The following is a 14,842-nucleotide window of genomic DNA, read 5'->3' on the forward strand; positions in this document are numbered from 1 at the left end:
TTAGTTTACTAATTAATAATCTTAATTAAACTAATTAAACACTAACTATCTTAACATAATCTTAATTAACAATTTGATGGTGAAAAATAACATCACTTTACAATTTAATCCTTGAAATTTAATTATTCATTTGGTCTCTTGCCTAATTAAAATAATTAAAATCATATAGTAATTAGACTTTACAATTTAATCCTTGAAATTTAATTAAGCCTTAATTTGGTTAAATTACTAACTAAAAGTTCAATTTATCTATATAACAACTCTGTAAATATTTAATATAAATATTTATGGGTTCGGTTTATGAAAACGGAATCTCAAAATCACATTTTCCAATACCACTGACTTTCAAGTCATTACAAAAAGGAAAGTCCCTAGATGCCTTCCTTGTGACACATGTCCACTTAAAATTTTTCCATTATAATTATAATGGTAAATTTTCAGTTTTAATCCCTCTGTTATGCTTACATTTAATATTTATATTTTAATTTGACATAATTTGGTTTTCTACTTTTACAATCACATTAGGTAGTACAAACAATTAACATCTTTAGCTATTCTAATTAAATTTGTTATTTTATTTTAAAAAGAAATTCTATTCTATAAAAAAATTATTTTGGTATAATGATTTGTAATAAGTATTAATAAAAAAATCACATCATTTACTAAAAATATTAAGGGTGCGTTTGGTTCACTGTATTGGATTAGAGGTGTAATAGCAAATCAACTGTTTGGTTGAATGTAATGGAATAGAGGCGTAATAGTAATCTTGTGTTTGGTTGAATGGAATAGAGGTGTAATAGCATAATGGAAAAAACTAAAATGACTAGAATACCCTTAGCATAAATTTGTTTTGGTAAATGATTATTGTTATTGTTATTTAAATTTTAATAAGATTATTATTATCAATAATAAATATTTTAATCATATTTAAACATAATTATTATTAAATATATTTTAATTAAAATATATAATTTAATAAAATTCTTAATAATTAGCGAAATTTGTTTTGGTAAATTATTATTGTTATTGTTATTTAAATTTTAATAAGATTATTAATATCAATAATAAATAATTTAATCATATTTAAACATAATTATTATTAAATATATTATAATTAAAATATATAATTTAATAAAATTCTTAATAATTAATATTCTTATATGAATTTACTCAAATCATAATATATGATCTTGTAAAATATAAATTAACATAATTATTATTAAATATATTATAATTAAAATATATAATTTAATAAAATTCTTAATAATTAATATTCTTATATGAATTTACTCAAATCATAATATATGATACTATAAATGAAAATTTGAAATAATTAATATATCATATATTTTAATTAAAATATATGATTTAATAAATTTTAAAATAATTATAACTAATAAATTATATTTTATGAATTTGTATAATTTAAAATAATAATTATTACATATAATTTAATAATTAATATTAAATTTCATAAAATTCTTGATAATAAATTTTCTTATATGAATTTATACAATTTAAAATAATTAATATTAAATATAATTTAATAGTGATATATAATTTCATAAAATTCTTAATAATAAAATGTTCTTATATGAATTTACTAAAATCTATATATAACTTGAGAATTATATTCGCATAAACATAATTAACTTATATTAAGAAAAGTTAGATGAAAATGAAATTGTACATCATAATCCATATGTTATATAGTTTTACAACATCAAAAAGTTTAAACATTGATATTTAATGGTGAGAAAGAAATCTTGACCCATTCCAATCGAGCAACAAAGTAAACTAAAGAAAACGATCATTTGAGTTGGATGATCGGAATTTTACTCAAAGCATCATATACGATCGTCGGTTAAACCTTCAATTGACCATAAGGTGAATATAAATTTGAAGCTTTCTCTTCCATCTTTTGATGTTCTTCCGACTTATTTGAACTACCACCCGGAGGCAATACTCCTCTTGATTTGATCGCCAATGACTGGATTTTTCCCCAACAAAGTGGCGACCTCATCAAATGAAGAATACACATTATCACGAGCATCGATTTCTTCTTTCTCTTGTTTGAAGATGAGGAATCCTTGGTCTCTATCTCCTCGCGGATCTGTGCGAAACATCCATGTCGTCTAAAGAGACATCACTTGATCATAGAATGTGTTTCTCTCTTCATTCATATCGTAATACGTTCATCCTCAGCATGTATTTCTTCAAGAACATCAGCAGCTGTTTGAGCGTCTTTCCCAGTCGCCCGATCTCTTGCGTATAATGCAGTAAGATGGTTGTAGTAAGGGAAAGAACGATGTCTGAACTGAGAGGCTTCTTTGTGACTCTAAAAAAATGAGGAAATCATATTAGTTATAAGTTTTGTAAAAAAACAAATAAATACTTGAAATACATTTTACCTTTACATAGGATTCCCAAACTGCATCTTCAGCAATAACGAGCTGCCTATGCTCGTCCCAACCAAAACCGCTGTTGTTTTGGCCATTAAGCATGTCGTAGATGACTGACCATTCCCTTTTTAGGCACTTAATCCGAGATTCAATATTTGGCTTCGCCTTCAACATTGCTCTTGGTAAAGCCTTTTCTAGCATTTTTTCTAGCTCGTTCAAATAATCGGCCTTGAACCCGGTATCAGCATTAAATGTTCCTACATTGTGCAAATCCACCATGCAAGAAACCAAGGCTGCATCTTCTTCTGGAATCCATTTTCTTTTGCTTCCTCGAGAAGCTTGAGAAGAAGCATGTGATTGTGGAACACTTGACATAATTATCTTAAGGAAAAAAAACAAATTAACATTATTTACGGTTTTTAATATCATGAATCAAAAGGTGAACAGTTTATAATATTATATCGTTAGTTCAATATCATGAATCAAAAGCTCAATACTAAATTTAATGAAATAACACATGCTGAATGAAAAGATAATTAAATTATAATTCAACAAAGATTAGTACAATACAGAATTTTAATAAAACACCACCAAAGTTTCATAAACTAGATACATAAAATAACATCAACAAATTAATTGTAACTCAATTTGTCCCTAAACCTAACTAATTTCTAGATGCTTGCCATTCATCGAACATTTGGTTGGCTAGTTCCATCCTCCAAGTAGCCCAAGCATCCGATGGATGAATATTTGTGATATTCGGTTCATCGTCATCCACCACATTAGTAGGTAATCCTTCTTCCACCTCCGCTTCAATGGGATCAATACTCATATGGGTTCGAATAAAATTATGGAGCAAACAACATGCAATAATAATTCTATTGTGCACCCTTACAGGATAAAACGATGGACTCCTAAGTATTCCCCATCTAACTTTTAATAACCCAAAGCATCTTTCAATAACATTATGTGCTGAGGCATGTTTCATATTAAAAAACTCTTGCGGAGAACTTGGCTAATAACCCTGACGCCACTCGTTCAAATGATATCGTTGTCCTCTAAAAGGTGCAAGAAATCCCTCACAATTTGTGTATCCAGCATCAACTAGATAATAACAACCTATAAAATTTATTTATTTTTAAATAAGAACCAATTAAGCATAAAAAAATTTGATCTTAATGAATAATTCAAAGTCCTCTAACTATCTACTTTACCATGAGGAACTTTTAGTCCATGTCTCCTACTAATGGCATCTCGAAGAACTCGTCCATCAGTAATTGAACCTTCCCAACCAGGAAGAACGTAAACAAATTGCATATCAGGTGTACAAACACCTAGCATATTTGTTGCTATATCACCTTTTCGCGTTCGATATCTAGGTTTATCAACTGTTGGAACCCTAATCTTGATGTGGGTTCCATCAAGAGCACCTAAGCAATTCTATATCAGATGATATAAAACCTTGAATTAGAATACTAATTTAAATCTAAATCAACTAAATGTTGTAAAAACTATATATAAAACTCAGTTCAATACCTTAAACCATTTCTACCTTGTGTCAGAAGAATCAACTGTAATTGGCTCCGCATTTTTAAATAACACATCTTGTAAGTGTATGACAGCATTTAAAACACTATGAAATGCTCTACTAACAGTTTCCCCGGACCTTCTAAAGTGATGCTTGATAACTCGATTTTTCAGGTGATGGGAGATGATATGTAAAAACATTGCCACTTGCTCATCAACAAGCATGTTTCTGGACGACTTCAATCCCCCTAACGATTCTAACATCTCACATAGTTTAAAAAAGGCAGTTCTATTCATCCTAACTTGTTCAATACAGGTCTCGTCACTAGCATATACAAGCCTTTTTCACATAATCCCGTTTTGCATAAAAATCTAAGGTATAGGACATAATCCTTGGTCTATAAGTATGTAGGCTAAGGCTGGCACCCATTCTAAATAAGAACCAAATCGCAATTCTACAGATTTCCAACCATATTGTCAATGCAGCACCAATTCTTTTACGCCTCACACTTTGTGCAATTAAGGCAGACGAGCCATTACTGCACCATATTAAAATTAGAACTTAGTATCAATCCCCTGAAGTTGCAATTACACATTATCAAAAAAGTAGAATCTTTATCAATATATTTATAAATTATAAAATTTTTTCGTCTATAGCAATTTGCATAAATTTTTCGTCTTCGGAATTAAAATTTGTAGGTATATGTATAGTTGAACTAAAATTAATTGTTGGTATTTGTTAGATTATAACTAAACTCATGATGATTTAATAAATTATAAAGCATGTTCAAATTTGTAGCTTTTGCTTTTGAATTTTACCTTTACCCTTTTCAAAAATAATTACGATTTAGAAAGTTGTTTGTTTGGTATTACATACGGCTCTAACACTTTTGAGAAGCAATTTAAGAAGTAATACTATACTAGGCTTAATAATTATTATCAAATTTTTTATCAAATTTATTACTAATCATTAAATTTAAGGAAATTGCACCTAAGGTAATTAAATTGTTAATATATTTACCTAATGTGTCTCAACATTTCTAAAAACTTAAAAAGAAAGCGTAAAAATAGACCTTCAACTTAGTTAACTAACTATTAAATAAAAATTATAAATGTTTATTTAAAATTTATTTTTAGACTTTAGAGATGCAAATTTATTAAAATAAATATCGTATAAGATATCTTTTCAATTAATAAAATAGCTAATTCATTCAATTTTGTTGAGATATTGTTAATCTTCAAGAAGATTTTATCAATTTTAATTTTAGAACATTTTCTCCGTTGATGCAACAAAAACATGAGTAATTAACATTATACGCATTTGAAAAGGAATAAACTCTTTATGAATAATTATGTCAATTGAGTGTCATTTTATAATTTGATAATTTATTTGAAAATAATATTATAATCAATTTGAATTAAATAAGAAATTTGAATATTATTAATTTAATAACAATTATATAAGCATCGAAATTGGAACTTGATTGATTGTTTATATAAGTACCGAATTATATTTTAATTAAAATATGCGATTTAATCTTAAATTTGGACATTATATAAGCATCGAATAACGTTGTATTAAAATGTTTGAAGCAGTGGTTAATATGAGTTTGGTCAACTGCTATAGGATGCATTTGTAAGCAAGTTTCCTCAATTAGTTGATGCATAATTTATTGAATCCACTCATGAACAAGCATGATAAAAGAATGCAAAAATTCACCAAAATCATGCAAATAACATCATTACGCAACTACCTTTAGATTCAAGTAGATTGTACATTCCATGATGACTTGGATAATAAAATAAATCTGGGAATTACCTAAAAAGCTCAAAGTAGTTGTATCTTTTAATGAAAAGACAATGAAAGCAATTGAAACAGAAAAATTGAATACCAGACATACAGAGACTTCTTTTCTTAACCATAAAGACATGTTCACAGACTGTCGACTAAATCCTAAGTCACATTCATATTTACAACCACAACCAAAATTGTGGATCATATTTAACCATCACTTCAACTGGCTTTAGAAATATACTCTTAAGAGATTTATGAGTATAATGGAGACTGAAATCAATTTTATCCAAATAGTTCCTCTAATCAACTTTGGGCAATAAGAATGGAAGCTTACCTTGAGGAGGCCGTGAAAGAGGATTATAAAGTTCTTTCGCTGCCAAATAATCCAACCACAATCCAAATCAAAAGCTACAAAGAAAACAAACATATCAAAGAAGAATACATGGGAGACAAAGCATAGAAGTGTTCATTTTATTAAGAGAATTCAATTGTAAGGGATGAAAGAGTTTGAGACCACCTAAGAATTGTTAATTGGCATTGGCAACAAGGTAAGGTTGCCTGGAACTTAATTTTTATATTCTAGAATTGTTGAGAAAATTCTTGAATGTTGCCACAGAAGAATACTGTTACAAGTACTTGACCAATTATTACAAGAACATGAGAAAACTCATTCTTATGGCCTAATCAAAATAACAACAAGATTTGCACAAATATTTTATCGCATCTACCAAGCTCAAAAGATATATAGGGAACAATTTTAACATCATCTATCAATTTGTTACGAGTATCTTATTTAATCCTTTTAGATCAACTATAACAACGCCCTTAATCAACATCCATCACTCTCCTACTACAACTATAAATAATATATGGAATCGATTCTTAACTGTAAATAAAGCTTCTTAACAAGTAGGTAAAGAAAAGACACAAGCAAGTCACATTGTATATACTCTCTTGAACTTAACACTTTCAAAACCACCATTCTAAGGCCTCTTTACATTATTATTTTTACAATCTCACGATGTAAACCATTTCCCCTCACCATAACTTTTGTGTTACAATGGAAATACAATACGAGGACATATCCAGATTAGGAACATTTTAAACTCCGATCATTATAAATAAAATAACTCTATATTAAGTAACTCAAAAAAAAATCTAAAGACAGCCGCTAATAATAAAATCCATTTTTATACGATGAAAATAGTTGCAAAGGTGGCACTCAAAGCTTTTTGAATGCTGGATGCATCAAACAAAGAACCTAAATTACTCAGAAAAAAGCAACTCACTAATCTCTTGTATTTTTAAGATTAAACATGAATTTATGTGGATAAATAATGCAACTTATAAGACATAAGAAACAGAAAAATCTGTTCTAATGAATGGGAAACCCTCTGTAGCTCTCAAACCCAACCAAATGTGTTAAAGTAACTAGAACATCCAATTCATACAAACACATTGATTATTTTCAATGAACCCCCTAACAGACCAATTTGAGAATATAAAAAATGGTTGATGACAGTTTCTACGCAAGTGAATGAGAACAATTAAACGCTTATGCATATGCTAAGGCACCCTATAACCACTTATGCACCTGAAATAGAGCTAATTGTACCAACAAACTTGCATGCGCATCAAACAAAACCTTTACCCTTACAATGGTATCATGAGAAAGAAAACCCTAAAATCCGAATTGAGTAGAAAAATGGAGATAAAGGAGAGACAAATAAGGGACAAAAGGTGGTTTTGTTGGAATAACAAGTTGCTTGGATTTTCCAAAGAAAATCAAAGCTAAAATTCCTAACAAGAAAAAGAGGATGGAAAGATACGGTGAAGAAGCACTTACATCAAACAATGGGGCCGGAGACCGAGACGGTGGAGTCGGGTGGAGGTGACTTCGCTCATGACTTCTTTGATGTTGGGAGAGAGAGGTGGAGGTGGATTTCGAGTTGGGAGGGCAAATCAGGGCGTGAGATGTAAAACGGATGTAAACTGAGGAGAAGGCAGGGATTACAAAACAGAGAATTTCGGGGGTTAGGGGCTTAACGTAATAGGCCTGTATTAGGCAATACATCGAACCAAACACCGACTTAAATGGGGCCCACGGATTAGGGGTGTATTGGCTAATCCAATACACCCAACCAAACATGGCATAAGGGTGTTAATTATTTAGATCAACAATGACATGACTTTTTTTTTTAGCCATTATAAGATAATAATAAAATGGTAGTTTTGATCTTTCTATTATGCTTACATTTGAGATTTAGTCTTTATTTTAATTTGACATAATTTAATTTTCTATTTTTACAATGACATTAGGTAGTCCAAGTAATTAACATATTTAATCATTACGATTAAAATTTTTAGTCATTTAAAAAAGAAGCTATTATATCAAAAAATTATATTGGCATTATGATTTACTAAGCATGGTTAAAAAATTCACATCATTTACTAAAAATATTAAGGGTGCTAATTATTTAGATCAATAATGACATTACTTTTTTTTTCTTCTTCTATTTTTTAGTCATTATAAGATAATGATAAAATGGTAATTTTGATCTTTCTATTATGCTCACATTTGATATTTAATCTTTATATTTTAATTTGACATAATTTGATTTTCTACTTTTACTATGACATTAGGTAGTCCAAATAATTAATGACTTTAGCTATTTTGATTAAAATTTTATTCTATTTTAAAAAATGCTATTATATAAAGAAAATTATATTCACACAATGATTTGGCATAAGTATTGTTAAAAAATTCACATCATCTACTAAAATATTAAGGGTGTTAATTATTTAGACCAATACTGGCATGATTTTTTCTACTTTTTAGTTTTTATAAGATAATGGTAAAATGATAGTTTTGATCCTTTTATTATGCTCACATTTGAGATTTAGTCTTTATATTTTAATTTGAAATAATTTAATCCTCTACGTTATAATAGTATTAGTTAGCCCAAATAATTAACATCTTTAGCTATATCGGTTAAAATGATTACATGAAGTTGTAATGAGTATTTTTAAGAAAAGAATTGACCTCAACATTTTGACTATAACAATTAAGGGTATGTAATATTTCAATTAACTAATGATATTATGTAGAGGAACCAAATTATATCGAATTAAAGAATAGATATTAAATTCTAAATTTAAACATTGTAGAAAGACCATAATCATAATTTGATATAAAACAATCTATGCCTAACCCAATAATTTGTCATTTTGTTTAATAAAATTTAATTATTTAATATATATACAAGCGATGAAAAGTTTTAACTTTACAAGCAAGATTGAGATTTTACGACTTGCTCTATTAATATTTTTATAAATAAGTTTGTTTCAATTTAATTTAATTGGTATAAGTAATTATATATTTGCTTGGGAATGATTATTAAAATAATAAAAATTATATACGTATATGTCGTATAATGAAAATTATTCCTATTTTATTGTTGATTTAATTACTTTTGATTCACATCCCTTATCATTTATAAAATTTTAAAGAAAATAGCTTAATAGCTTCACCCTTCGTACAAGAAGACGATGATTAGGTTAGGCTAAGCAAGGAAATTAGAGGGTCGGGGAGTTTAAGAACACAGATGCATGCGACTGCAATGTCAACATACTGCAGCAGAAAGCAGACAGAAATTAAAAATGGTGGACAAGGGGACAAGAAGACAATGTACTGTAATGAATTCACGTGCAACATCAATTGTTAAATAATCCCAAAGGTTGTCTCTCATGTCATGTCTCCTCTCATACCACGTGGTCCATTTTTTTGTTTTTCTTTTAAGTAGTTTATAAGTATAAATATACTATAACAAAAATAATTCATATTCCTGTAATTATAACTACAATAAATTTAGTAGAAATAGAAATTAAACAAAAATAAAATCGATGATATTTATGTGTTTAGTGGAAGGCGAATATAAAAGAAATTGTTCCAAAAAACTCAACTTTGTTCTATTGTTCTAAATACAAAATACGAGGACCCTTTGCTATCCTTAACCCCAATGCATTAAATTTGGCTTCATCACTCTCTTCTTTCTTGTTAAACTTTAGATTCCGTTTGTTTGGCAAGAAATTAAGAAAGATATTGAAAAAAGAAAAGAAAATAATGGTTATATCTATACGATTTTAAGTTTAAAGCAAATCGGATCCAGTTAATGTTCAATGTATTGATTTGGTTAATTTGGTCAAATTTAGAAACTAATTCAATTATAACTAAATACATTTAATCAATTATTGATTTTCAAATGTACTTAACTGTATCAACCAACTGAATTGATTTTAATTTCTTTTAAAATAATTATGACTAAATTTTAATTTAATTAAATTCATATCTAATTTTGAGATATTAAAATTATTCCATACTACTATTTAAAAATTAATATTTTTAAAGAACAAAAAATAGATTGTTTTGGGGATAAACCAAAACCCTAACTTCCTTGTAGAGTATCCCGTCCCATGTAACAGAATTTTCCTTTATTTTTTTTAAATAAATAAATGTTTCGTCTCTCACCCTTTTACCTTTTTAAACTTTCCTTCCAATTCTCCCTATATCTGATCATCCTACTTTGTCTTCCATTTTTATTACCTTAAATAACCAAAGAAAAAAAAATGCAGCCAGTTAAATATGGTGCACAGAATCTACAAGAGCGGCTAATGGAGGAAGATGGTTATTCTTCAGTTTTCTCCATTTCAAACCCTCTTCATTGTCAACAACTTTTCCAGCAAAATATGGGTCCACTTACCCATCAGCTTCTTCTCCACCAACATCAGTTTCAGCAACCCAATTCGGCTGTGGGTTTCAAGTTGGGTCTTGATGAAATTAGTATGAAAAAAGAGGCTGCTTTAGCTTTGAACCATCCTCAACAAAATGGCAATGACCAGCATTCTCTTTTGGCACCTCATTGTTGGCATCCCCAAGAAGATTCTCCCATCAAACAACCCTTTTGGTAATTTTTTTAAATGATTTATTATAATTTCTTTTTTCCCAAAATTGACTTCTTTGTTACCCATGTCCAGGAAGTCCCTAAATAGATGTGATGAGGATAGCATTAGGCAATGTACAAGTGAGAGAAGCAAGCATTTGGATAACAGATATAGGTTCTTTGGTGAGCTTGAAGCTATTTATGGCCTTGGTGGGGAAACTACTCAAGCTGGTTCTGGCTCGGCTCTCACAGGTGAAAATTATTCACCTGCAAATGTGGGTATTCCCATGCCCTCAGCCGAATTTCAAGGCCATAATGTAGGTGCCAATGGTCGGGGTGATAATGTTACAACCGGGGTTGACCATGGATCAGAGGGTTCTATTGGAGAACAAGCTTCATTGAGGAAGATTCAAAAGAAGAAGAGGAAGAAGAAAATGAAGGAGCAATTGTGTTCGATGCTTGTTTTTTTTGAAACTTTGGTGAAACAAGTGATGGATCATCAAGAAGGACTTCATAAAAGGTTCTTGGAAGTGATTGAAACAATGGATAAAGAAAGGTCAGCCAAAGAAGAATCATGGAGGCAACGAGAGGCTGAGAAACGTAAAAATGAGGCCATTGCAAGAGCAAACGAACAAGCTTTAGCTTCAAATAGAGAGGCTGTTATTGTATCTTATTTGGAGAAACTTACAGGTCAAAGCATCAATCTTCCTCCAAGGACTCCATTGTTGGTGCAACCAGAAAGTGCAATAGTACCCTTAAATGATAACAATAGCAGGTGGCCTAGAGCTGAAGTTGAGGCATTGATCCAAGTAAGATGCGACTTAGAAGCAAAGTTTAGAGAACCTGGATTGAAAGGGCCTGTTTGGGAAGAGGTAAGCTCTTTCATGGCTTCCCTTGGTTATCAAAGAAGTGCTAAAAGATGCAAAGAAAAATGGGAAAACATTAACAAATATTTTAGGAAGAGCAAAGAAAATGGCAAGAAGCGCTGTCGGCATTCTAAAACCTGCACTTATTTTCACCAATTGGATCAGCTCTACTCAAGAATGTTACCCACTACTTGTCCCACTTCTCCACCTAGTCCTTTGATCAACAATGATATTGATTTGCCTGAGACTGAGCTTGGGGCTGCATAAGTTCCCCAAAACCTGATTTTGATGGTGCAGTTTGTGAGAATTAATGTAGTACAAGGAAGCTGCAAAGGAAGCCTTGGACAATGAGGGTGAAGGAGAAGAAGAAGAAGAAGATGATGACAGTAATGCTAGCTAGGTAATTATTTTTTCCATTCTCAAGGATTCTCAGTGCCAATGGTGTTTAGTTCCATAGTATTGTTACTATTAACTTTTGAGTTTGAACTGAATTTACTGACTGTGTATATGCAATATGTTAGGACTTGAATTAGTATCTTCAGTTTCATCTATAATAATTTTTAGTCAAATTAACTGGATATAGGTCTCTTTTCTAGTTGTGGTAGGCATTGCCTTTTTCTTGTTCTTTGTTTTTTCTTTTGTATTATCTGCACTATGGTCCAAATGGATAGTTTTAGTCCGACAATTCATTTATTTAGTTTCAAATTTTGAACCCTCTCTTCAACCTTGTTTTATCTCTCTCATTGTCCATTTAATTGGTTGGAAGTTTTTGGCTTGAAATGAAACAAATGGAGATCAACATTGTCTCAACATACAAACATAAACTAGGCATTGTTTAACATTTTTAAATTTTTAACCACACTTTTTACCTGTCAATATGGTAGTATGGAGTTGTGTTACTGATGAAGCTGATGAATATATGAGTTGGGGCAAAAACAAAAAAGGTGTAGCAGCATATATCTTTAATTTCTCCTGGGAACAGTGCATTGTAATTGGAGAGTACGTGCGGGCATGGGGCCTGCACTGCCCTGCCTTTCCCCGCATGGCATGGGGACGGCAGTCACAGAGATATGATATATTACTACAAGGCTTTTCCCCCTCTGTCTTCCATTATAGAGCTGAAAGGAAAATCTGAGCTTATTTTGGTTCTAATGCAACAGATGAGATGACATCACTTGTAACAACACGTGGCTGCACTGTCTTTGATTGCTTATTAGCAGCAGCAATTAACTCTTACACTTCCCTCCACACTGCACCAATAATATTTCCTCGGGTTTATTTCCTCGGGTTTATCAAAGTTTTTTTGGCTGTCCCTTTCTTCTTCTTTTTTTTCCACATTATTCTAATTTTCAATTATTTGTGTTGTGACGTTTCGAGAGGGGATTGGTCTAGCTTAGATCCACTTTTTTAAAGTGATAATTCTAGGACACTTCTAATCACACAAGGTTTTAAGAGGATTTGGACAGCAAAATAAACAATGATGTAATAAAAAAAATTCACTTACTTGCTCACGTTCAAAATTTCAAAAAACGAATTAGCGAGAATAATAATCACATCATTAACATCTCTATCCAATCTGCAAAGATGGAAAATATCAATTTATACAGCCAACATTCGTTTTGTTGAGGTAAGATTTGGATGTGAAACAAAAGTGGAGGTTCAGACGATAGTGGGGAAGATTTTAGCGGTTGAAGAGTGGTTGAATTTGTGCTTAAGTGGTATACGAAAAGTTTGGTAGAATAACAGTGTTCGGTGTCTTGAGGATGTAGATGGAGTCTATTATTTATTTTTATTTTTTATTTTGTAATATCTGTGGTTTGAGATTAGTTTTATTTGGGTAGTAAATGAATTAGATAATAATATGATAATTCAAAAATTCCAACTTAATTCAAATTTTTAAAGAAAAAATCACTTCTACCTTGTCCAACTACTTATTAGTAGAGTCAAGTAATTAGATAAATGGTCATGTTGAGAGTCTCACATGGGTTTTGATGTGATAGATGATGTCTTGCCATGCCATGTTACATTGTCTCTAGGGGAGTTGACCAGGATACTCGTTATTATCATCTCCATAAATTGCGAAGCGCCTTGCATATGTTACTGATAAGCTATCGAGATGTTTATCCAACGAGGTTTTGGTGATTTCTTTTAAATAATTCTTATGCCTTAACTATTAATTCACAAAAACAGAAGCCGTTTTAAAAAACATAGAGATCCCTATAATTTGCACAAACTATCTCTTTGCTACCCAACCTTCAACCGTTTGATTTCTTCAAAAAAAAAATGTTGATCTGATGAAGAAAACGTTGCTGTTTTGTTTCTTCCGTGCTTGTATTATTAAGCTAAAAGTACTTTCAAAACTCTAAATCATATCGAATTAATAAAATTAAAATTTCAATATTTAATATTTTAAATGTGTTTGGTATAAAAAATTTATATATAAAAATTTAACAAAAAATATTGAATAAGATAAATAAGTAGTTGGTTAATTATCACTTAATATAGAAAATATTAAGTTGATTTTATTTTATTAAAATTAAATTAAATTATCCTTTTAAAAATAAGATATTCAAATTAACATATGTGACTTTTATCGAAAAATATATAAAATATCATACTAATGAAATTAAAATAAAAATAAATAATTTTTAAAATTAATATGTATTTTTACCAAAAACATAATTATACTTAGTACTTATTTTTACTTATTTACCAAACAATTTTCTAATATAAATTTAACATTTATAAAATTTAGCAATAAAAATTACAATACTTAAGTACTTAAATCTTTAGTTTATAAGCACACCGTAAATAATATAGATAGAATTAATGAGTTGAATGTAGATGTTGCATGTCTCATGGAGACAACAGTGAAGCAAGAGAGGGAGACTACCGCTATAATGAAGCGATAGTGGGAGACTTTAATGGAGAGAGGAATCTTTTATGAACATGATTGTTGTATCTTAAGTAGACTAAAATAAAATCTTTTATGGAACAATCACACTTGTATAGTCCAATCTCTTGTTTTTTAATATCTTGAGTAGACTAAAATAAACAAATAAGTGAGGTTTTTCATATAAACTCATTTGTGCATGCCCATGCATTTCCAATCTCACTCGATCAAGAGGTATAAGATATTGCCCCCATTATGTAAGAGGGACAAACCTATCTTGACCACTCATATTGCTAGAAAAAAGTTTGGTTCGAAAATGGTTTTCTTCCACAACGAAAAATAAAATTTTTGAAAATCGAGCTGATTTGTATAACAATAAAATCTTTATTGAAATCACACCTGTGTTCTTGGCTAGACGG

At 29.9% G+C, this 14,842-nt stretch overlaps 1 protein-coding gene across 1 annotated transcript; it reads left to right on the forward strand.

Moving 5' to 3' along the window:
• The first annotated feature begins 10,211 nt into the window (after positions 1-10,211).
• Positions 10,212-12,242, forward strand: LOC105774416 (trihelix transcription factor DF1). The gene is made up of 2 exons (XM_012596905.2): positions 10,212-10,688; positions 10,759-12,242. Exons 1-2 carry the CDS (start codon positions 10,351-10,353, stop codon positions 11,795-11,797), a joined length of 1,377 nt encoding a protein of 458 aa, XP_012452359.1. The 5' UTR covers positions 10,212-10,350; the 3' UTR covers positions 11,798-12,242.
• The last annotated feature ends 2,600 nt before the right edge of the window (positions 12,243-14,842 follow it).

This window comes from Gossypium raimondii, chromosome 6 (assembly GCF_025698545.1).
Source record: "Gossypium raimondii isolate GPD5lz chromosome 6, ASM2569854v1, whole genome shotgun sequence".
Classification (NCBI taxonomy): domain Eukaryota; kingdom Viridiplantae; phylum Streptophyta; class Magnoliopsida; order Malvales; family Malvaceae; genus Gossypium; species Gossypium raimondii.

Bases quoted from the DNA above. Each gene is read 5' to 3' on its own strand.
- LOC105774416 (XM_012596905.2), top strand. From the start codon at position 10,351: ATGCAGCCAGTTAAATATGGTGCACAGAATCTACAAGAGCGGCTAATG. The intron at 10,689-10,758 runs GTAATTTTTTTA...ACCCATGTCCAG, and splicing joins CCCATCAAACAACCCTTTTG to GAAGTCCCTAAATAGATGTG.